This window comes from Oxyura jamaicensis, chromosome 14 (genome assembly GCF_011077185.1).
Source record: "Oxyura jamaicensis isolate SHBP4307 breed ruddy duck chromosome 14, BPBGC_Ojam_1.0, whole genome shotgun sequence".
NCBI classification, from domain to species: Eukaryota; Metazoa; Chordata; class Aves; order Anseriformes; family Anatidae; genus Oxyura; species Oxyura jamaicensis.
This window is the reverse complement of record NC_048906.1, coordinates 2,232,499-2,256,183: the sequence shown is the minus strand read 5'-3', so window position 1 is coordinate 2,256,183 and position 23,685 is coordinate 2,232,499. Positions and strand designations below refer to the sequence as shown.

At 47.3% G+C, this 23,685-nt stretch overlaps 1 protein-coding gene and 1 long non-coding RNA gene across 11 annotated transcripts; one reads left to right on the top strand and one right to left on the bottom strand.

Annotated features, from left to right (window-relative positions):
- The first annotated feature begins 1,044 nt into the window (after positions 1-1,044).
- Positions 1,045-11,361, top strand: C1QTNF8 (C1q and TNF related 8). Of its 5 annotated transcripts, XM_035339745.1 has the most exons (4): positions 2,648-3,446; positions 5,366-5,566; positions 8,623-8,863; positions 9,638-11,361. In XM_035339745.1, exons 2-4 carry the CDS (start codon positions 5,483-5,485, stop codon positions 10,183-10,185), a joined length of 873 nt encoding a protein of 290 aa, XP_035195636.1. In that variant the 5' UTR covers positions 2,648-3,446; positions 5,366-5,482; the 3' UTR covers positions 10,186-11,361. The 5 variants fall into 5 exon arrangements, 4 of the variants coding, with proteins under 4 accessions (XP_035195639.1, XP_035195636.1, XP_035195637.1 ...); XM_035339748.1 differs by lacking the exons at positions 2,648-3,446; positions 5,366-5,566 and adding an exon at positions 1,045-1,316; XR_004754646.1 differs by lacking the exon at positions 9,638-11,361 and having other exon boundaries at positions 2,618-3,446; positions 8,623-8,746.
- Positions 8,813-14,504, bottom strand: LOC118174426. Of its 6 annotated transcripts, none has more exons than XR_004754653.1 (5): positions 14,335-14,504; positions 13,548-13,712; positions 12,474-12,609; positions 9,967-10,059; positions 8,813-8,949 (listed from the first exon to the last, which is right to left on the bottom strand). It is a non-coding gene; the product is annotated as an uncharacterized LOC118174426 (long non-coding RNA). The 6 variants fall into 6 exon arrangements; XR_004754655.1 differs by lacking the exon at positions 8,813-8,949 and adding an exon at positions 8,968-9,085 and having other exon boundaries at positions 14,282-14,504; XR_004754651.1 differs by lacking the exon at positions 8,813-8,949 and adding an exon at positions 8,968-9,085.
- Between the last annotated feature and the right edge of the window lie 9,181 nt (positions 14,505-23,685).

The following is a 23,685-nucleotide window of genomic DNA, read 5'->3' as shown; positions in this document are numbered from 1 at the left end:
TTTACTGCAGGAGTGGTGCTGGAGCTTGCACTATATAGCATACTCACATTTTTAATTTTCTTCTTTTACAACTGATGAGATGCAGTTGAAAAAAAAAAATAGGGAAAAGTCTCTTTGTCTCAGAAGTCCCTTGGACAAAGCAGCCTGTGCCACATTCTCATTTATCTCCTGCCACAGGGCCATGCTCTGCTCTGCTCTGCAGCCTCCTTGCTGCTGTCAGCATGGGGGCCAAGGCTGGCAGCCTCCCCGAGGGACCTGCATGCTGCATAAGGCACTGCGTGCTGCTCTGCAGCTGTACCAGCATGGGCAGGATGGGGCTAGCAGCTCCTCTGGGCTCCCCACAGCTCAGCCTCCTTGGGAGATGATCCCAAAACCTCCCCCGAGCCCTCCCAAGTGTGCGACTTTCCCTTCCATTGCCATTCCTAGGATGCTGATGCTCAGCACATCCCTCCATGGGGGGTTTGGCATAAGGCTTTAACCCTGAAACCTTTGAAGCAGGGAGGGAAATCAGCATACTTTTGCAGTGGGAAGATGCTGCAGCTAGACATCACCTTCCTGAGATTAGCCCCAAATCTGCTCCTATAGCAGCAAAGAGCCACGTTTTTGTTTTTCAGCAGGGAGGTGCATGGGACAGCTCAGTGACACCTTCCCTGGGCACTGGCCTGTCCTCATGGCCAGTACCTGCACCTGCCCTCAGAATCACCACAGAGGCAGTTTCCACTGCTGCACCCCTTCTAGAGGCTTTTGCTAGTTCAACATCTCATCAACTCATACACAAAAGCCAGAGCTTTGATTTTTTTTTTCTCCTTTCTCCTGCCCAAGAAGATGCTGAAATCTCCCAAAGAAAAATTATTTCCATGTGATCCCAGCACTTTCCCTCTTGGCTCAAACACTGGATGTGGTTTTGGGTCTGTGGTTTTTGATTTTTTCTTTCTTTTTTTTTTTTTTTCTTTTCTTTTCTTTTCTTTTTGCTTATTCACAAAATTTTTTGGGTTTCATTTCCACCACTGTGAGAGGCACCGTGCAACCAGACAGACTGGCTGCAAGTCCTAGGGCAACGATAGCAGGACAAAATCACAGAAACCCAGCACAAGTTGATGCAAGCAAAGAAACGAGAAAAAAACAGCTTTTGCAAACAACCTAGCTGCTGGGTTTCATAAAGAGCCGGACTGACTTTCGGTGTTTCATTTGGACTCCAGCTAGGAAGCTGCAGCAGCTGCCGAGGACTAAAACTCCTGAATGAACAGCAGCTTTCATATTATGCATCCTGCTAAGCAACAGCAAGGGAAGTAAGAGACGGGTTTCTGAGTCACCAGGTAAGTTAAATGGGTCTGAATAAGTTGCGAAAAAAAAAAAAAAAAATACTATTGCTCTAGGGAACAACGTGTTCCCACCCTGCAGAAGCAGGTTGTTGGGTGACTCATACAGAGGTGGTCTCTCGCCCTCGCTGCTTCGTCTGGCTTTTTCTGCTTCACTGCAGCAGGCAAATAAGTGCAAGGCCAGGTTACTGCTGAATGAGCTTCAGTTTGCTCCTGCTAAGGCTGCTTGTTTCCGTACCCACCCACGAATGCTGCTGCTCGTCTGGTTGTGCTCGGGACGGGGACGGTGCTGCAGCCAGGGCAGGATGGAACGGGGAGGTGCGGGGACACCGCTCCGGCACGTGGACAGCCCGGTTCCTGGGTCGGCTGAGTTCCCAGGGGACAAGTCCTGGACCCGCTGCCTTTTGGCTGGAAATGGCAAGAGAGCCTTGGTGCTTCCACCTCACCAGGGCCATTTGCTCCATCCAGAAGCTGCCCTGAGAGGGATTTTTAAGCGGGCTGGCGTGGCGGCAGCGCGGGGTTGAATCACCGCCTGGGCTTGCCACGGGACAGGCACGCAGTCAGGGACCCGCCTAGCCCCAGCAGGGCCATTTCCAGGAGCTGCCTGTCCTCGGCGGAGCAGGCAGGGGAGAGGAGAAAGAGAAATGGAGAGCTGTTTGCTCAGGAGCCAGCAAAACCCTTTTGCTCCCCGTTTGCACTGAGATGAGTGTGATAACTGCCCGTGGCAGACCAGGAAAGGCGGCACCATGTGAAGATGCCGGTGCCCATGTGCACACAACAATTTCCACGCAGGCACACCTTCTTCCCACAGAGCACTTGCAGGGCACCTGCATGAAATCCATGCATCTCTCGGGGGCCAGGTGTGTGCAGCCATAGGAAGGGAGCTGTGCCAGGGGTCCTCGCCTGTGAACTGCTGCTGCACGGGGTGGGGGTGCCCGTGTTTCTATGGGCATCGCAGCAAACGCAGCTCCCCCTGGGCAGAGGGATCGGGGACTTCAGCCAGGGTGAATTCCCACAGGCACGTGCTAAGAAATCACTCCAAAATAAAAAAAAAAATACCCAGAAATATTGCAAACTACCCTAATGTCCCTATTAGCCATTACAAACTGGATGCAGATAACACCCCTGGGCCTCCCTGAGGCCAGACCCTGTCCCTGCCTCCGTTCCCAGCCTGCTCACAACCCGCAGGGCTCAAACTGTCCCGAGCAGCACTCCCGAGCCCTCTTCTGCTTCTGCTTCAGCTCATTGTATAAACACTGCAGACAAGAGGGCGTTAACGGAGGTCATCAGCAAACCACTACTGACAGTGGAAATTTTTAAACCATGTTGCATTTTGGGATCCAAATATTCTTGTCTGCGAGCCCTCAAGTCACTCCGTGGCTGCAGAAGGGCTCCTGATGCTCAGCTCGAGCCGAGCATCTCTGCAGCACCGTGTCGGAGCGGAGCAGCCCTGTGGGCAGCGCTGACACCGTGGGCAGAGGAACTGCCAAGTGGTCACCGTCGCCGTGCCGCCTTGGAAAACGTGCAGGCTCCTTCAGTGGTTTGGGCTTTCCTACAATAAATTGCTCATGAAGAAATTTTAAATCCTTCTGGAGAAAAAAATTAAAAAATCCCCAACAAGTTGTTTCCAAGAGGAAGTCCAGTGTCCAGACAAAAGTGGCTCCAGCGCCACTTCGTTTCCTGCTGCAGGCGATATGAGGCAGTCTGGGGCGACAAGGAGCTCGGGGCGTGCAAGGAGACAAAAGGTAAAAAAGCAGAAGCAGAATAATTTCCGTTTCTGGAATGATGCCGAGGTCCGAAGCTGACGCATCCATGTGTTTTCCATCTTGGCGGCACAAGAAGGGTTTTAGTCTTAACTACCCTCCTGGGTTTTCAGTCCAGATTTATCACTAATTAAAATGGGCAACGGCTGGTGCTGTCCTGTGCACCATGAATTTAGAGCGAAGATAGTCATAGATTGCTTTTCCAAGTGAAGCCATAGCAATAACAGGAAGGAAAACGTTAGCAGAAATTTAAAGTGCAGCTCGGGGATCCAAGAACAATTTCTGCTTCGTGAACTCTTGCTATCGCAGCGTGTGGGCTCAGCACAGCTGCGGCTGGGATTTCATCTCCGAGCATCCCCGCGAGGTAAGGACACACTTGTACCCGCACACGTACCCAGTGAAAACACTCGCCGGGGTGGGTTAATGTAGGGCTGCCACAGGACAAGACCTGTACATCCCCGAGGGGCTGCCTGCAGTGCTCGAGGTGACCTGCCACAGTTTGGTTAGGATTAGAGCTCAGCCTGCTAACCAACCCCACACTGGGGGAAAAACCCTTTGGTCCAGCTCCCAGGCTGATTTGCTTTGCTTTCTTTTGCTTTCTCCGTGTGCAGAGCGAGTAAGCTATGATATTTTATATCGTTCCTGTTGCCCAGATGTGTTGCTTTATACGGAAGTGTTAAAATTCTTCAGGTACACAGTATCATTAAAAAGCTTTGCATGAGCAAAAGCACCTCATACATAAGCTGCCTACTTTGAGCTACGAGATTAAACTCAATCATGAACCAAAAAAAAAAAATCAATCAAGGTGCTCTCTCTAGCTGTAATAGTGTCAAGAAAATATATTTAAGCAGAAGAAGTTGTGCACAGGAAGAAAGCATCACATCGTTCAACTCCCTGGACTGAAACTAATGGTTTCTGCCTTTCCTTAGCCCAGGCTTGTGGCATCTCCAAAGCTGTGCATGGAAGGAATTTGCCTTTTTTAGCTGGCAGACACCAGGAGGGCCAGGTGTCACTGGAAAGCCATTACTTTCAGCACAGGCTGTCCATAGCAGGTAAAAGAAGCGTAAATGAAATGCCTGTTGGATTGCATTTGAGTTGGGGTGCTTCCAAGGTCAGCGCAGAGCAAAAATGCATCATTTAATCTGTTTAGGCCCGCACTAAGCGTGGCAGTAGCCAGAGAGCAGCATCCCTGGCTTGGGCTGAGCATCCTCACGAGTGCAGTGCCCAGGAGATGCCCTCGAGGGTTTGCATTGGCAGTGCCATCAGGAGGGACGAATCCAGCCTTTCAGGAGGGTCTGAATTTAATGCAACAGGCTGGCATTTCCACTTACTTTTCCTTCTTGCTTTGGGCTAGGTGGAAATACCTGAACACAGCCCCTTTAGTAGGATGTTAAACTTGTCTTTATACTTGGATTCAGAGGGGAAGAAAAGGGACAGAAAAACAGAAATATTTTCAAATATTAGCTAAAGTACAGTTCCATTGCATTTAAACAGCTCTCCAACAGTAACATATATTCTAATGTTACAATGAACACATCATTCAATCTCCACAATCTCCACCCATCATCATCACCAGAAATGCACCAAAATTAACTGCTTTTTCATCCGGTTCAGATGTTTAATTTTATGATCCATAAATGTGCCAAAATACTGTTCAATATGCCCTTTTATCACATGCAGATTTTTTTTCCTTCTTAGTATCTTGGTTCTTGGGTTTCGTCCTGGTCCTGTGTGCTGTGTGATGTTTCATGGGTTTGGAGTGGGAGGCTCAAGAGCGTTCTGGGAAGAGCAAGTCATTTATCTTGGCATTGCACATCGCACCGAAGCAGCCGGACACCCGGCCCCGCAGCAAGCTTCCTGCTCCTCAAGCACTTTGCAGGAAGCATCAGAAGCATCAAAACATCTCACATTTTTCTGCGTGTCGCCGCAAGCTTTTCAACAGAAATGCTTCAAACTCATCAATTGTCCATCAACTGTTTCAAAATGAACCCAAGCTCAAAGAAGAGCCAAAGAAGCTGAACTGAAAAAGTGGTTTTGGGAGAGGGAGGGCTGAGAACCTCTTCTTGTTCTCAGGTGAAACATTTATGGACTCTAGAGTTTCTGAAACCAGCAGACCAGCTTCCCCCTAGCCATTAGGATGCCTGTGTATCTGTCATCTGTTATTTTTTTATCCTGATAGGAAAAACAAGATTGCTGAACCGAAACTGGTTGTGATTCGCAGGTTCCCAGTGCGGAAGGCGAAGCCAATACTTTACACTTGTAGTTTTAATCTGTTGCTTCCAGGATGCTCTTGTCTGCCTCAGGAGAGGAGCCGTGAAGGAGGAGCACGCTCAGCTTTGCAGCCGCGGGTTGCTCGCTGCGGTACTAATGCATCATTTCAGGCACTAACGGGCGTGTGGGATGCTGAGGGCAGGAGGATGGATGTCCCTCCAGCACGGGGACCTGTGTGAAGCGCAGCAGAGAGCCTCACGGACCTGCACGCCGGTGAGTCACAGCCATACCGGAGCAAAGCCGAGTCCGTTGCTTGCTGTCTTCTGAAGATAAACCTGCTCCACTGAAGTCAAATCCATCATCACCACGTCTGACAATATAAGGTTGCAATAATTATCTTTAGGGGGAAAAAATGTCTAAAACCAACTGCTCACTTTACCTCACAGATCTTAAATTCTGAGCTCCATATTCCTTCTCATAACTTTTTTTTTTTTAAGATGTCAGAGACTTCCCTACCACAAGAGTTATATTTGCTTCCCCTCTGAAATTTGCTTTAAATCATTTTTTTCTACAGATTGGCATAGTTTTGTTCCCAGGAAAACCTTACTGTGCTTGTTTCCTTTCCTGTTGCACATTTAATTCCTCTGTTTTCAGTTTTTTCCTTCACTTGATCTCTGCATTTTTTGCTGGATGCCTTTCAGACTGAACCCCATACTGCTGGATTTTTTGTTCTTTCAGCCTTCTCAGACTCCACTCTCTCTCCACTTTTCCTCTTTTACTCCTTTTGTCCTTTCTGGACTGTTATGAGCAAACTGTAAATCTGAACCTGTTTATTTGCACGTATCATTGAAATTACAACTAACCAGAGCTTTTGCAACCACATACGTGTTTCTGCTGCCTTACTAAACTTTATTCAACAGGGAGGACAGCAACAGATACATGCACACAAACAAAACTTTGGTTGGTCTCAAATTCACAGGTCTGACACCATTTCTAGAAAATTGGGCTGCTTGGGAATGTAAAACGATGAAGAAAAATGTGGTCTAAGGGTGTGCGTGTCAGTTCTAGGCTGCCCTGAATTGCTGGATTTGTGCCTGGCTGGCTTCATTTTTCCAAATGCAATTTCTAACCAAGACCTTGAGTGATTGTTCTTCATGAATCATGCAAGCGGCCATGACTTCCTCAATGGGCGCTTGGATTGCAGCAATGTGAAACATGCACAACCTGAGCGCTGATTTCTCACCCAGACTTTTCTTCCTTAAGTCACTTCTAAAAATAGGAAAGTCATTCATCTTAAGGAGAATAATGGCCTATAAAAATGTCGAATTAATTTCTTCATATTTATGAAGCCTTTGTCTTCCGCCCATTATGAATACTCCTCTTAATGAATGCTCTTTCTCCTTCATGAAGGTATTATGAGCAATTATGTCCTCCAGTTTTAATGTTCAGATAATGTAATCAAATGCCTTATACTTTATCCCCAGGTTATTGACTACCCACCCCACCCCCTCAAGGACTAAATAGCTTTTAGTCCCATGGAGGATATATTGGCCCCAAGTGCTTGGAACTCTGAGTGAACACACGGTCTTCCTTACACAATTACGTATATGTACAAGCTTTAATCACTGCAAAGGAGACTCCAGAAACATCACTTGGACCCCAAATGCTCTCTGCAGTGCAAACTTTCTGTTCTGGTCACGTACAGGCTGGTTATTTATGACCTGCTGTCCATTCAGACTTGCATTGCATTTTTGGTCCTGGTTGGCAGCACAAAGATAGCTTAAAGACTGAAAGAAAATTAAAAAGGACTTAATGAAAATGAGAATTGAGGCCCTGAACACTGATATAAAGGAGTATTAATCCCTCCTCAGACTTGTACCTAGAATAAGATACAATTATGAATAGAAAGATCATTTCAAGTTATGACAGATTTGATGAAAGAACTTTCACTGCTGTCAGAAGGAAAGTTATTATACCACTGCTAATAAGTATTCATCAGGTTTCCAGGGAGCTGGATTACACCAAGTAATAAAAGGTGTGAATGACAGCTCTTTTGGGGCAAGCAAGAACTAGAAGAAAACATCTCCCAAGAACGCCTGTACAATCCAGGTACCCATACTGATACTGCTTTCCATATTTTCTTGAGTAGTCCATTTTGGGCCCTGTGAAGCCTTTGTATAGCTGCAGAGCAGGATCCTCTCCCTCCACAAAATGTAGACGGGACCTGTGTTCATTATGCCATTTCTGAAAGCCAGGATATCTAGGTACTACCATTCCTACCTATTCCAGGAATTAAAGCTGGTAGAAGAGGAACTGTAAGAGCTCTTCCCAGCCCCAGGTCAACAAGAGTGCATCTGACTAATTGGACTTTGGATAAGGTCCAAAAAGGCATCATTCCAAAATCTGTCTTGTATGTAACACCACTGCAATCAGCAGAATGACAGTAATTATGCATGGTATGAGGTAGCATTCGCCTGCCTCCAGCTCCATTCCCTCCCTAGGAAGGAGGGTGATGGTGAGCTAGAGGAAAACTCACCTACAGTTTACCACCAGAAACATTTTCTGCCTGTTCATTCCATCCAGTATTTAGGGCCTTTGGAGCTCCCCAGTATCTCTTGAAAATACAGTGGACGATCTCAACAACTAGTGGTTTTGTGCAGAGCAAGCCCCAGTTTGGTCTGTGCTTGTTGCATCTATTTGGCTCTACATTCAGTAGAATGGAAAATTAAAATAGGAAACAGGAAAAAGCAAACACTAGAAAAAGCAAATGGGTATGGTCAAATCCACAAACCACCTGGCTTGATCTTTGTGAAAGAGGCGACCAGCAGAAGGCTGAGATTGTCTTAATGGAGAAATGCCTTTATTCTTTAGTTGATTTAAAAAAAAAAAATCAGTTTATCTGACTTCAATTTTTTCAGTACAGGAAAGCAAAGCAAGAAATGGTTAACTTTTTTTTTTTTAACCCAGTGCCTTTTCAAGGACTGTTCTGACAACAGCCAGACAGCAAGCACACCTTGAACAGAGCTTGCTACAACATCTTTAAGCACCTCAGCCGTAGTTCCTAATCTCCGCAGGCTTTTTTCCTGTGTTTACCTGGTGTCTCTTGACAGATATTTCAACTGTAGGTAATGTGAGATGAGGATAGTCTCTTCCGTTGCTTGTAAACAGTACACAGTGGGGAACCCTTCCTACCTGGAGTCTCCTGGTGCCACTACAAGATAAGCTAATAATTAATCAGAAATGCACCTTGCAGCAAGATTAACAGATGGCCCATCAGCGGCTCTGACCTGAATTGCCACGTTAATCATCTGTTCCTTTGCTCGGTCCAGCTGGCTCAGCTGAAGATGAGCACCGTGTTTCTCCTGCTCCTGGTGGCCACCACCAGCGTCGGCGCCGTGCTGGAAAAAGGCCTGCCACGACGGGAAGCACGGCGCCTCTCGTGCGTGCGGTGCTGTGGGCCTTCCGAGCAGCCTGTCTCCATCATCTCCTCGCGGTACACGAGGATGAGCAGTGACCCTGCTTTTTCGGTGCCCAAAGTCCAGCCCACCATCGATATCACCATCCTCAAAGGTAGGTAGAGGTGGCTACTGAGATAAACATCCTGTCTGCGTCTTACTCGCACACCTTCATTTTGAAGGCATTGCTGCTCCTTCTCCCTGCACCAAGAAACTCACCCGATTCATTTATCTGAGAGGTCAAGGGGTGACATGGCACACAGGCTGTAAGTGGGCAGTGGAAAAACGCTTTAATCCATGAGAAATCTGAACCACTGGAAGCTTGAGTTAGATCACACTAAAACACAGACGCAAATGTTATCACAAAATTACTGAACAGTAGCATAAGGAATAAAGAACTAGTAAAGATGCTCACCCACTTTTTGCATTTCACGTTATTTGCTTACCTTGCTAAGACAAGAGTTAAGCATATAATACAGGAGATGTGCCAGGGGTCCTGTGAGCAGAGATACTCAGTCCACACAAACCCAGCAGCATCTCCCAGGCCTAAATCAGGCTTCAGAGCAATTTTTCTTACCCAAACCTCTGCACAGAGGGGCTGTGCATTTATCCGGATTTGTGTAAATGGCCTGGTCAGGTAATGGAGTTTCACTACTAGAATTATTTCATTCATCAGCACCATGAACTAAGTATGGCCAAGGTTTCACCTGGTATTTCTATCCTTCTGAGAATGAGGAGGGTGCTGGTGTCCTGCTGTCTGACCAGCACTTCCAGATATTTGTGCTGTGAAAAGGTTTTAGCAGGTGCTTTGGTGGCAGTCTCCAGCAGGACGACTGCAACTTGGACTTTGCGTGCTTGTGTTTGACAAGGTTTTCCTTTATGCTTACAGGTGAAAAGGGTGAAATGGGAGAAAAAGGGTACCCTGGAGCAGTTGGGAAGGAAGGAGAGAGGGGGCTACGCGGCTTTAATGGACGGAAGGGCCAGAAAGGCCAGCCTGGCCCGCAGGGCCATTCCTGCAAGCAGCTCTATGCTGCTTTCTCAGTGGGTCGGAGAAAGCCCCTTCATAGCTCAGACTACTTCCAGCAAGTCATTTTTGACACTGAGTTTGTGAACCTCTACAAGCACTTCAACATGTTCTCAGGGAAGTTCTTCTGCTACGTGCCAGGGATCTACTACTTCAGCCTCAACGTCCACACCTGGAACTTCAAGGAGACCTACCTGCACCTGATGAAGAATGAGAAGGAGGTGGCCATCCTCTACGCCCAGCCGAGTGACCGCAGCATCATGCAGAGCCAGAGCCTGATGCTGGACCTGCAGGAAGGAGAAGAGGTCTGGGTGCGGATGTTCAAGCGGGAGCGAGAAAACGCCATCTACAGTGAGGAGTCTGATGTTTACATCATCTTCAATGGCCATTTAATCAAGCCAGCTGTAGAGTAGCTGTTCTTCAGCTTTAGGCTCAAAGCTTTGGCAGGGCATTAGTGTCTTCCCTTGTAGAAATGCACATGTCTAGCTCCACTTGGAAGGACTGCAGTTGGCAGCCTCCCAGCCTGCTGATGGGGATGGGGCTGTCTATCCATGCCAAGGACACTTGTGTGGATGGAGGTGGTGGTGTTTCAAGGTGATGCAAGCTATGAGTACAGAGGTTTAACCCTTAATATGCCCTGGAGATAAAGCACAGAAGGCCCCAGTTGTACAGCCCCGTATAGATCCCCAGGATCGTCCCTGAAGTCTGCCAAGTTGGAAGCAAACAATATATAACTTCTGCTCTGCTTTGGAAAAGCCATTTTAAATTGGATGTAATGGTCATCTTCAGACACCTGTAATCTGGTGGCTAGTTAAGGAATGCACCTACTCCTAAAACAATGCTTATATCTTTGCAGTGTGTACTGTTGCTAATAAGAGCACCTACACCAGGTCTGCTCCATTCAGGTGGGCAAGAACACACCAGTGTTAAGAACAATATTTTGCACAGTACATTTACCCTTAATTACATTTTTTGTTCCATTTCATGTAATACTACATTCTGAGAGCATAATGCTAGAATTACATAAATAACAGCATATTGATCTGAGAATACTTTGAGGCATAGTTTTAAGTACAGCTGCAGCCACATGCCTCAACCCTGCTAGACCACTATATTGCTAGCAAAACTTTTTGCTCAAGAACATCCAGCACAGGTGGGAGCACACCTATTTACATTTTTAAGGAAAACAACAGGCTCTGCCCTGGGATCTGATTTTGAGTGCTCGTGGCCAAGCTGGAGCCTGAGGCCATCCTGGTATCTGGAAACTATCGTCTTACAGCACCCTTATCTCTGGCTGCTGGAGGAGGAAACTGGGAAGAAAAGCGGTACTTTTCTACCAGCAACAATATTTCAGGGGATTTAGTTTCCTTTCTTCCCCCCAAAATGTATTGATATAACAGTGGAAAGGTGCATGCAACAGCAAGAAGCCTTCTCCATCCCCATTTCCCCAGTCTCCTGTTTTCATCCCAAACTGTTTGTATGAAGGATACACAAAAAGCTCTTGCTAGGCAAATTGCTTCACTGCTGTGCCTCACCTATCCACAGCTATTCAGAAAAGTAGCTGAAATAAACATATTGCTTTGAATACACTGGCTTTATCTTACTTCCATATGCTTTTCACAGTACAGGGCTAAAAGCACTCGGCTGAACACCCAGTCCTACATTATCGTGTCAGGTGGCAATTTTACTTCAACACCAAAGGGTTCCAGAAACTGAACTCCAGACTGAAACCTTCAATTCCTCTCCTTTGTAGGTCAGTAAACAGCCATCGCTGAGTATCAGGATTGGGAGGCAGAGAAGTTGATGACCCCTTGCTGTAAAATAAATACCAAATCTTTCTGAACTCTCACCATCTTAGTGAAGATAGGAATTTTTAAGCAGCCTATCTACAAAGTAAATGCATTATGACAAGGGGTCTCTCAGCCTTGAAATATCATGTCTGCTCCTACTTTCATTACAGCCTACTGCAACCCTCAGAAGGGAAATTGGAAAAGTTGCACAGCTCTAAAATCCCAAGGGCATTTCATGCAGATCCTTCACTGACCTGCTGTCAGATATCCCAGCTGCTTAGATCAGGCCACACTGCACAGCAGCATTTCCTTTTTTTTTTTTTTGTGTGTGTGTCCCTTCTAAAAAAGCTTCCTAATCAGCAGTTTCCATTAGGGTGATGGTAAAAGCCCTAATGGCTGCATTGCTTATTTGCAGCTCGCCACTTAGTGCTGAGAGCACTCGCAGGGAGGTGCCAGCCCTGAGCAAACAGGCACCAGCAGAAGCCTTCCCACTGCACTCTCTGAAGGCATCTGCAGACTGTTTTTCCCCAGCCTTTTCCCTACCTCTGAGCCACTCGCTCCCCGCGCAGACCCAGATTTTGCAGCTGCAGAGAGCCGTGCCCCACGAGCTGCCTGCGGTGGAGCAGTGATTATTCGCCAGGGCTGCCCAACATTCCTCGCATATCGAGCAGCTCCAGGCAGCTTCGGCTCACCCCATCCACAGCTCGCTGCACTGACTATAATTAAAAAGAAAAAAAAAAAAAGATCCAGCCCTCTTAAAATGTCATGCCCAGCTGGAGTTATTGACAGGGCCTAATCCAGCTCTGGAAAAAAAACACCCAGAGCATGTTTATGTTCAACCCACACTGATTTTGGAAAAGTTACTTTCTACCAGGAAGCAAGCAAAAATCCATATTTCTATATCTCTGTACCTGTGCCTCTCCATAACACCTGGAGACACGGTTAGAGAGACTCTGATAGGACACATTCAAAATGCTCTTGACTGATATGCCAGGGTTATAAACAGGTAAATCGTTGAAGCTACATTGGTTTCTGCTGCAGAATAACCTTTCAAATAATTAAAAAAGGTTATTGGTTTGCACACATTATTCAAATCAGTCACTTTTATTATTGAAGAACTAGAAGTCTCAGCCTGCTGAGTTCTCTGGAGAAAAAACAAATCTAAAAAAGCATGATGTACAAAAATATCCCTACTGCCACCTTTTGAATGAATCCATCATTTTTTTTTCCCCCAACTTCAAGGGCTGGGACATACATCCCTATTTAGAGAAGTTTAATGAGCCAAATCTAAAGCACAAATATTTCAGAACTGCTCATCAACATACAGGCAGTTTGCCAGAGCCACTTTTATAGGAATAATTTAAATCCCTTTTTTTTTTTTTTTTTCCCCAGCAACATGTAATATGGAGCACCAAACTTTGAAAAAAAGGATTTTCAAGCTTTTGAAGAAAAAAGCAGGGGAGTTTAGTGCTTAAATCTAAATGAAAAGGAAATACAATACTATTTATATTTCTTTTTCTAATAATTTTCCTTAAATGGGTACATTTCACTTTGAAATAAGTATCAGGTACCTATCAAAATATATGTATATATATATTTGCAAATCCTTCAAAGAGTAGCAATACACAGAAATGACAAAACTGCCTCAGCTACCATAAATCCCAAGTGCATTTTACTAATAGGCTTTAGCTCTCATACAGGTGTCTTTTACCCCAGAACCCCTGTGAAAGATGAAGTCCCCATGGTACAAAGCACCAATAAATCAAGTTGCCAAAGTCATCTTCCTTGCCCCTGGGACAGAACCAGAAATCAAGGAAGCAGAGGAATCTGTTGAGAGCCTGGACAAGGAGTTGTAAAGGCAGAAACAGAGTTTCTGTAACAGCAGAAATAACAGATTATGGAAAATATTGAGTGAGAAGCAGCTACTCCCAGAAATTTCCTTTGCTTGGCATAGGAAGATTAGAACAGAGTTTAAGTCAATATACCTTTCATTCTCTGACCTCAAATCTGTCCTATATTTGCACTTATTAGCCCAAGCCTTGGCAACAGGGAGGAGACAAACTCATCTAGCATCCTCTCCTTCATGTCTTTGGCATCAGAGCCCTAGAGCAGCACCTCACATGGAAGAGCGCGCTGGGTCAGCGCCTGTCCTTGTAGCGAAAAGGTGATAAATGGGGAGAGCAAGCAAGTGACCTGCCCACATCCACTGGGGTTGGAGCAAGATTTATGTTCAGCATTAGGAAAAAACGCTTCAAGTTGAAGGAGAGGTGGACCCTGCAGGTGGCTGCAGCAGGGAAGACTAATACTCCATCCCAGGAAGCCTTTGATGGCATCCTAGGATCTGCCAGGAACAATACAGGCAGCTCTGGCTTAAGGCAGAGGAGCAAACCTGAGAACTGCAGCATCCCTTTAGCCTCTTTTCCTCTAGATTTAAGTTCCATAATTTTATCCCAATGAAATTCCAAAAAGCCACAAGAAATACTTCCTACTAAAAACCCATATGAAGAATCTCCAGCTGCAATTTCAAATATCACAAACCCCCATATAAGAAGCCCTGCAGCACAGCTCAGTAATTACTAGGGATCTATCTGCACCATTGAGTCCCATCTTTGAGTTTATCTTATGACTTCCAAATGTGCTCATTCATTATCTTTCCTTACATGATTGCACTAAATGAAGCCTCACATTACAATTTGTAGGACTTCTGCAGAGCCCTTACTTAGCTGTGCAATTGCTCTGTGACTTGCTTTTGCTCATTTCCTCAGTACGTACCCCCTGTAGGTGTAAGACCAGAGAAAATCCTCACACTTGCAGACTTGACAAAAAAAAAGTCTTTTAACTTGAGCACAGAAGCATCTGAATTCTAGCAGAGCCTAGATCTCTTCTCTTCATGAGCTGAAAATAGTATAGACTTTCCTTGACACTTTCTTCCCCTCAATACTTTTTTTCTTTCTCCTAGAAACAGCATTAGGGTGGGGTGCTTGAGCTCCCCTTTATAGAGAGACACAGCAAATTACTCACAGCACTCCTGAGTCTGCTGTAACAAGCTGAGGGACTACATAAGGCAGTGATAAAGGCTACAGAGCTGTTTGGTTTTGTCAGGAGAGGTGAATTCTGTGTGGGTTAAATGAATAAGGTGCTAGGAAGGAACTCCAGATGAGAGTTTTGCTTTAGTATTTAGTAGGTACAATACTGCTTTATTTCATTGCTTGCTGTGCCAAGCTCTATGTGCATTTATCACTTCTCTGTCCCCCTTGTCTGTGATGGTCTGCAGTAGTGCTGAGCATGAGGGCATTATAAGGACCCTTCTTGTGTCCTACAGCTGGCCCTGCAGCTTCTCTGCTGACCCTACAGAAACTCTTGCTCTTTAAGAAATTTAGTGCCTTCTTGTGCAGTCTTTAAATAATGCTGTAGCCACTCAAAAATACTCTCTAGAAAGAGCTTATAAAGGGTTTATAGACCTGGCTGTGACAAACAACTGCTGTATGGGTTAATAGCTGTTACAGTGCTATTAGAGCTCATTATACCTGGCAGAGCTGGTGACTGGGCTGGTACTTAGTGCTCTCCATGCCAAATGGCAGCAAGGAAACTAAAACCTCTGTATGCTCCCTGCTTCCTCTCCTAATTATTCATTTTTTGCATGCTTGCCTCCTGTTAGACCTCAGTGCTCTGTACCATCAGGCTCGTCTAAGTTGATTAAACTTCTAGGCCAGTTCATTGACTCCCTGGACTACTTTAGTGAGCTGCAAAGCAAAAATCAGCTCCTTCCCGATACCACTTCCTACAGCACCTTCTAATTCTCCACAAATAGAGCAGCAGGTGAGGAGCAGGTCTTCTTGCTGGAGGTTTAGCAGGGAGCCTGAAGCACAGCTAATTGCCTTGCTTGCACCCCTGCGATGGTAAGGAGTAGTCAAAGCTGGGTGAGAAGAGGACCTGGGAGGCCTGATTCCGTGCCCTGAGCTCACCACTGAAGCAATTTAGCTCCTGCCAAGCCCCCGCACGGGCCAGGCTTATTTCTGGTGCTCTCACTGTGAGCTCGTGCTGTCCTGCAGAGAGATGTGCTGGTCCTGCTGTTGCTCCCTGCTTTACAGCAGTTCTCCGAGCTGGAGCCACAGCACCTGAAATCCTGCTCTGTGCTGAAGCCTTTCAACTGTTTTCTTCAAAAGTAACCCCATTTCTTGATTTGATTTCAGCCTGCAGCAATAAGCCATCCCCTAGTAACTGCTGCAATCGCAGTTCTCTGCTGGCTGATCGGGCGCTCAGGGAAGGCTGCGAGCTGCTGTGAATTGGGCTTTTTTTCCAGCCAGAGGAGGCTGGTAAAATCCCTGTTCTGCCAGCTCCCTCCAGATGCTAAGTTCCTCTGAACTCCAGCTCTCTGTATGCTTTTTCTGCCTGTAAGTGTCCAGGACGGGACCTGACAGCAAGTGTGCTTCGCCCTGGCAGCAGCTCAGCATTGCACCCCGGTGGGTGTGCTGCGTTGGGCCTGACAAGGCACAAGGCATTGTTCTTGGAGCACGGTGCATACTTTTAGAAGCCTCGTTACCCTCCTGCATCCCATCTTCAGGTAGCGGAGTCTTAAAATGAGTGCTCACGTGGAAACTAAAACCTGAACACTTCTTCTTGGGCACGTCTGGGGAGATGTGAGCACATCTGCAGAGCAGGTGCGAGCTGCAGGTGTGCAGCACCTCTGGCACCCAGGGCTTAGCGATCAGCAGACCAAATAACATTGCAGGCACGTAGTGAATATTGCAGACACGGTGCCTTGCGGCGCCCTGCCTGCTCTGCTCACGCTGCTCACCTCCCTGCCACTGCAGTGCTCCCATCTGCTGCAGCAGGGGGGTCTCAGCCTGCCTCTGCCTTTGCTCTTCTCCCAACCTAGTTTTGGGTGCAGAGACTGTTTCTGGTGAGTTTACATCCCTCTTCACTTTCTGGAAGGATCCTTCCCTGTCTGTCAGGGTAAGAAAAGGAAGCTCTGCCTCCGGCAAACTGGTTTCTTCCTCTCCGTAACTTTTGTTTTACAACAGGAACAGCCAGATAACATCAGTGCAGATAAGGCAACCAGGCAACAAATAAAGCTAATGGGTTGTGTTTAGATGAGTTGAATGGAACTTAATGATTCTACTAAGAACCTATTCACTTACAAAGATTTAAAGTACTAGATAAAATGCAGCAGGTAAAAGATGAAAGTGTTAGAGCAAATAGAAACCACTTACAAGCCAGGGAGCAGCAGGCTGGAGCCTTGGGCTTGCAGATGCTGGGTCTGCAGCCACCTTGCCCTTCGTTGGGGTGGGTTCGAGGCTTGGAAGGGCAAAGCATTGCCCGAGCCCTTGGGGTGCAACTTCGGAGCACACCAAGAAGTGCCCCAGGGTGGGCTGAGAGCCCTCAGTCTCCTCCCTTGGGGTCCTCAGGGAGGGAGCACATGGTGTGGGGGGGGGGTCCCCAGCGTCCCTCTGGGCCACAACCTGGCTGTCCCTGCCAAAGCCTGGTGATTCCTCTTCCCCTCCTGCACAATCATTTTCCACTGTGTTTTTTAGCTTTCAGTGGCAAAGCTTCAAGCACAGCACCTGGAGGCTGCAAAGCTGAGCACTCCCTGGGGCGGCTCATGCTGCCTGCCTTCCTGGTGCACCTTTGCTCATTCTTTTTGTGAGGCTTTACATGCTTCCTTCCCAACAAGGTCTTCAGTTAGAGGCTCCCTGGTAAGAGTTCCTCCTTAAAATCCACCCGGTGTGGATCCATTCTTTTGTGGGGAGGGCTTGAAGGCAGTTGTGTCCTTGTAGCATTGGACCTAGCCACAACATAAGCATGGGCAGAGCCTGTTGGTGCTGCCAGCATGGTTCTTCCCCTCTCCAAAACGGGAGGAAGCTTTCTCACCAAAAGCTGCATTTCACACACCAGCCAAAAGCTGAGGCAGACGCTCTGGGCACCCAGACAGTTGCTGCCATACGTCGGGCACGAGAAGCTAATGCTATTTGCAACTCCTTTCTTGCAGGGCAAATTGCATTAATGCCAGCTTGCACAAATCACTTTGGTTTTGGTTCATTTTTTTTTTTATTATTATTATTATTATTTTCCTTTTTTTTTTTTTTTTTTTGGTAGTGCAAAATGCCAGCACTGTTGGAGCGGCTGCTGTGGGTATCCAGGGGAGTGCACCACCGTGTTTCCAAGCAGGGAAAAATCCAAGTCAATTACCTGACAAAGTCATTCTCCCCTCTGGTTTTCTGTCCCTGCTTTTCATCCCTTTTCAAGGCAGAATTCTGTCTCTCCCATTGACTGACAAGACAGCCCTGCAGTGAAGTGTAAATTGTACCCTGCACGGTTGATCTTGGACCGCAGGCCCAGGCAAGCACTAGCACCCAGGGAAGAGAGCAGTGCCTGTTTTTTGGGGGGGCTGCCACTGTTTTTTGTGGCCCTTAGGTCATGCTGATGAGAATTTCTCTGTGAAGGCTGAAGTGGCCTGGCCAGGAGTGCCCATCGCTTCTGCTTACAGCTCTGCCTAAAAGCAGGAGAGCCTGGGGAAGGAAAACGTCAAGACTTTCAAACCCCAGTAAAAAGCCCTGAAAAGGCAGAACAGTGAACAGACACAGGACCTGGCCCTGAAACCTGCTCCTCCCTGTAGAAACGCTCCCTCAGACCATGCACTAACATCAGCCGTTCACCAGGGTGGAGAAACGAGCTGGCAGCAACATAACACCGCCACGGCGATGCCCGCTGCGTGCAAGGCTTGCTGTTGGCTGCCTTCAAGATCCAAGAAAATACAAAAGGAACTGCTGGAGTAGGTGATGTGGGTGCCAGCTCCTCCTTGCTTTCTCCTGCCATGCAGATGTGTGCAGCTTTCTGTGCCAATTTGGCAACGAAGCTGCATGCCTTGGCTTTATTATATGTTGCAGAGAGCCTTATGGCTCTCCTGGGAATGGAAATACATGGCTGGGAGGAGTATGTAATGCAGGAAACATGGAAAAAAACCCTGCCAGGCACACTTACTTTGGGATGCTAGAATAGTCACGTTGAGTCATAGAGGTTCCTCACACAACCTTAGCTCTAACAGTGGATGTGGCTTCAATTGTTCCTTTTGTGCTGAAGCAGGAACACTTAAAATAGACTTGAGCAGCTAATACACTAAGTTACCTCATTAAGAAATGGCAGAGTTTAGCGCTCTCCAGTACCAAAGTGGCAGTGGATTTTGGCAATGACTCCTGGCCAGCCCTGCTCCTGTATTTGTGAAGACTGGAGGAATGGCTCATGCTGGGTATACAGCTGAAATATTTGGAGAAGTTGTGGCTCCATCAAATATAATCCTCAGTCGTTCCAGCCCTGGGACCAGCATGAAGTAAAATCAAGGAGGCAGCAGGAACCTGGGCTGAATTTAGCAGCTCCATGAGTGTAGAGCCAATGCTGCCAGTACTGAGTCAGGCCTGGTCTGTTACTGGGGATGATTCACGTTCCTGTGTCCCGGGGATTTCAGGCATTTGGAGACAGGTCTCCTAACGGTTTGCACATTAGCAAATGCTTGGTCATCAGAGCCTCTGGTGTGGCTGCATTTTGAGTGCTGTGCTCAGCATCTCCCAGCGCTGGGGTGTTTCACTTTGGATGGTTCTGAAGTGGAGCAAGTAGCATTTATTTGGTATATTAACCTCATCTAATTGAGTTTCTCTGCTCATTAAGAACAGCAGTTATAATTTATCAGCCATAAAACCTCTAACCACGTTTGCTTAATTACTGGCAATGTCATTTGTTAGGGGCTTTGGGGAAGAAAGCAGCAGGAAGAAAGAGCTGGCAGACACCATGAGCTCTGCGAAGCCAAAAAGCTCCTTCCCGACCGAGGCTCTGGGCAGAGCACTTTGCCAACATCACACGGCCTGCAACACTTTTCTGCCTACGTGAAGAGCTTCAGGCTCTCAGCACCCCCTGATGTCATTGAGCACCGAATGGCTGAAAGGCTCTGGAGCATCTGAGGGCAATGGGATGGATGAATGGTAACTAGGTGGCCTGTCCCCAAAATATGCAAGCCTGGTGTCCCTCCTGTTTGCTGAGACCTGTTTTCCCACACCTGGAGCTGTTGGGTTGTTGCTGAAGAAGCGATGATGGTGCCACAGGCTGAGCCAGCAGTGCTGAAACAGTCTCTGGATCGCTGCACTGACTCGTGGCCTCTCTCTCTGCCAAACCCATGTAAAGGAAGGCACCGAAAGCTTTTATTATTAGGTGGCATTTGTCAGAAAGCAGAATGGTTTGCGAGTCAAGTATTAGGTCTTTAAAATGCAAAAAGAGCCATGGCACTCCGTATAAAATTCCCCAAATGCTTTCAGTTTCACACTGAACAATACCCTCTGGCACTAGATAAAATATTGTTCCCAAGTGATTTATGAGTTGAATATGATCCTGCTATTATTGAAGTTAATTACAGAATTTTTCTCTCTGTGCCAGGGATGTATTTTAGGTCCTGGGGAAGTGTCTGCAATATCTTATCCCCAGCTCCTGGGCTGCAGCCTCGGCCAGTTGCTTAGTAAAGGGACTTTGTTTGAGTGCGGGCATTTGTAACCAAATTAAATATAATGCCACTTTCTGTGCAAAGTGCCTTGTGCACAGTAAGTCCTGATGTAAGGAACTACTTGAAACAGGCACTTGCAGAATTGCAGGTGTGATAGCATGGCACAAGCTGCAGAGCAAAGCGATGCTTCCCAAGCCTTGTACTCTGGTAAGAGTTTCAGGCTCCTTGAACTTGCTGTGATCATTACTCGCTGCAAATGACACTTGCCAAGTTGTCAAGTGCCATAGATCTGTGTTTTCATTTCCCCGTGAAATTCAGTTTGACTGGAAAAGTATCAGTGGAAGCCTGCATATGCAGCCTCCATTGTGCTCCTCGCCCTGATACCTATGCTCACAAGAACCGAGCAGTAACAGGTCAGACTTTATCACTATTATCAGACTCCATGGTGCAGCCAACCTGGAGAAATTATTCCAAGTGAAATGATGGCTTTGACTTAAAAGAGGCTAACAGTGGATATACCAGAAATAATGTCCAAACCTGAACATCCTCAGGGCAATCCATTCCCCCATCCCATTTAGCTAAGCCCACTTGAGCATGGAGCAGGTCATTTCTGATGCTGATCTGAGCCCAGGTGAGAAGTGCAGGGCCATGCTGAACTGCCCTGAGTTTGATTAACCAGTGCAGCATCAAAAAAGAAGTTCAGGGCAATTCTCATCTACATTTTGCAGAGCCTACATCTTTCCTTTCAATTTTTGCAACTTTAAAAAACAGCGTGGCTAAGATGTGTCCTGAGAAATACAGACATTCTGCTCTCCTGCCATGCTCTGAGAGCTCTTGGTTTCTCCAGTCACCATCAGCAGCTTCACAAACCCATCCACAGGACACAATTCTGTCTACAACATGCACTTTGTTCAATGCTTCTCTGCTCCATCCATAGCATGCACCCAGAGAACACCTGCTCTGCCCCACGCAGGCCAGTGCCACTGCCTTCTTGCAAGGCAAGTGGGCTGCCTAGGTGCCCAGAATGGCCTGGTGACACAGAGACACCCCAAGCCACCAGCCAGGGTCAACTGCGTGCTCTGCTCTGTCCCAGCCAGACTGAATTTAAATATTTCAGCTACGCATCATATGCACCTTGGTTTCTTCTTATGACTTTTCGTGATCTTTGCAGTCTCAGAGTGCTAGCGATACCTGGTCAAAAATCTTGAGAATATTGTGTTTTCTTTTTTCTTTCCCCCCTTTTTTTTTTTTTCATCTTGATGTGCAGAATGCATTGTGCTTTGAAGTTTTTCAGCATTTTAATTAGATGATTAAGAGCAGGCTCGGCTTTCAGGTTGCTGCATTTAAGAGTTGTGGATGGGGGATGGTTGCAAAGGGGGAAGAAAGGAAGAGAAGCAACGTGGTGTACGGGCTTTTCATACAATTCCATTTTCCACACTCTCTTTCTGTGCTCTCTGGAAATTGCAAATGCTTTTTGCTAAGTGCATCTCAGACAATGCTGGCTCCTGCTCACTGAACAATATGGAGGTGTTTTAATATCCTATTGGAAAATTTCTCGAGGGATTCACAAAGGATGAAATCCACCCCCGTGCAGCCAGCCAGCACCAGGTCCCTCACTGTGAGACTTGAGTGGTTCATAGACTTCACTCCGGCCTTTGGCACAGCAGTGAATTTCACCTAAATGAACCGCCTGAAATGATCTGAGGCTAAATTCATGCTGGTTTTAGCTGGTGTCTGTCATGCTGGCTACTGGCTTTGCAGAACCTGGTGGAGGATCCCAGACTGGAGAAGCTGGGGAAGGGCAGGACTGGTGCTGATGATAAATGTACCCATTGCAGGGGTACAGAACCCCCCTTCACACTGCTTGGCCTGGCCCATACGGCTCAGCTCAGCTCTACGTCCCAGCTCCATCAGGTCAGAAATGCAATGCAATCAAAAAACTCCCTGACATAGTTTTTACGGGTGTTGGAGGCATCCAAACACAATTTGGTGACATGAATTTATTCTATGTAAATGACAGATTCCTGTCTGGAGCAGCCAGGCACATGCAAGCCAGAAAATATTTGCCAGGCTGAGATGTGAGGCCCATCAGACCTCTGTCTGTCACCTGGCATATGGGACTGGATTCACACATGTGGCTGCAGAAAGCGAGCGCAGCCTGTGGTGTGAGGCTTCAGAGCGGTGCAAACAGCAAAGCAGAACGATCGCATTAATTCTGGAAGCTGCACAATTAATTCCCCCTGCCCATGGGAGCGGCTGTCATCACGTCTCGTCAGCGGCGGCATTTCTTCTGGTGACATGACACCGCTCTGGCGGGCGTGCTGCCTGCCTTTGTTCTGCTGGCTCGAAGCAGCAGTTTTGCAGAGCAGCAGTCGGTGTGCGACATGCAAAACCCCTCCCGTTGTGCCGAGCTGCTGCAGCCCCGACGGCCGTGACTCACCCGCGTCAATCCGTGGCCGGCAGGAAGGGCCCCGCGGTGCGCCGTGCCGTGAGCTCGAGCAGAGCTGGTGCCGCAGATCCCACTGCTTGTTTTGTGGTGGCAATGGGTTCATGGGGTAGGCAGCATGCCGGAGAGGTGGCAAATTCTAATGGTGGTCCTGGACTCTGAACGCCTCGGACCTTCTGCGTGGGGTTTCTGAGAGCCCTTCATCTCCGCCCTGGTTTGTTCATGCTCTCTGGGCATGCTGTCAACTCCCAGCACAGAGAGGCGAGACACCCGGAGCCACGCTTTGCTCCTGAAACTGCGTGGCAGAGGGGCAACCTGACTGTAAAGGTAAAGCAAAATGCTTGTCCTTGGTGCTGGGTCTGGGGCTCTGAGGTGGTACAGCTGCAGCACTGGGGCTGTGGAGGGAAATTCAGGTGCAAACTTAGCTGGTGGCCTCGCATCACCTAACCTCACATCACCACAGGACAGGACTGTACATCCCTTGCAGCACCGACTTATTTTAAGGCCTATTGCTTTTCCATTTCCTGTGTTGGAAAAAAAAAAAAAAAAAAAAAAAAAAAAGCACTACAGCAACTTCGAAGGTTCACTCTAGTAAACGGAGAGTAGGCTAAGGGAACAGGACACGTCTGATGTTTGGATGCCTCTTTGCTCGAGGTCAGAAACCTGGATTGAGGGCTTAAAGGCTCAAGATATAGATGGCAAGAGAGCAAGTAGAGAAAGGTTTCACCTTCAGTGACTTTTCAGGGAAAGATGAAGAGATACAGAGGATTAAGTGTTACGAGATTACAGCAGGAAAGATAGAGAGAACACAGAAACCCCAGAGCATCATCCATCTCATAGCAACAGGGCTGGATTTAGATGAAGTTATTCAAAAAATACTAAAAAAAATGCCCAGGAGTAAATGTGATGTGAAAACAAAGTGCAGGTTGAGGTGACCAGCTGAGACATTTCAGGTAACCGAGCTGGGGGACTGGATGAGCTGTGCTGGGAGCAAGCCACGGTGGTACAAAATTAGGAACTTTTGCCTTCCTTCTTGTTGCAGAAGGGAGCGAGCAGCTGGGAGGAGCGGGGAGAGACATGGTTTGCACATGCAGGAGATGCCCTCCCAGTTTTTAAGGATGATGCTGCGTGCCTCGAGGGAGCCAGGACCAGGGGTCACAGGAAACACCGAGCTGATGCAGAGACTGCCTGC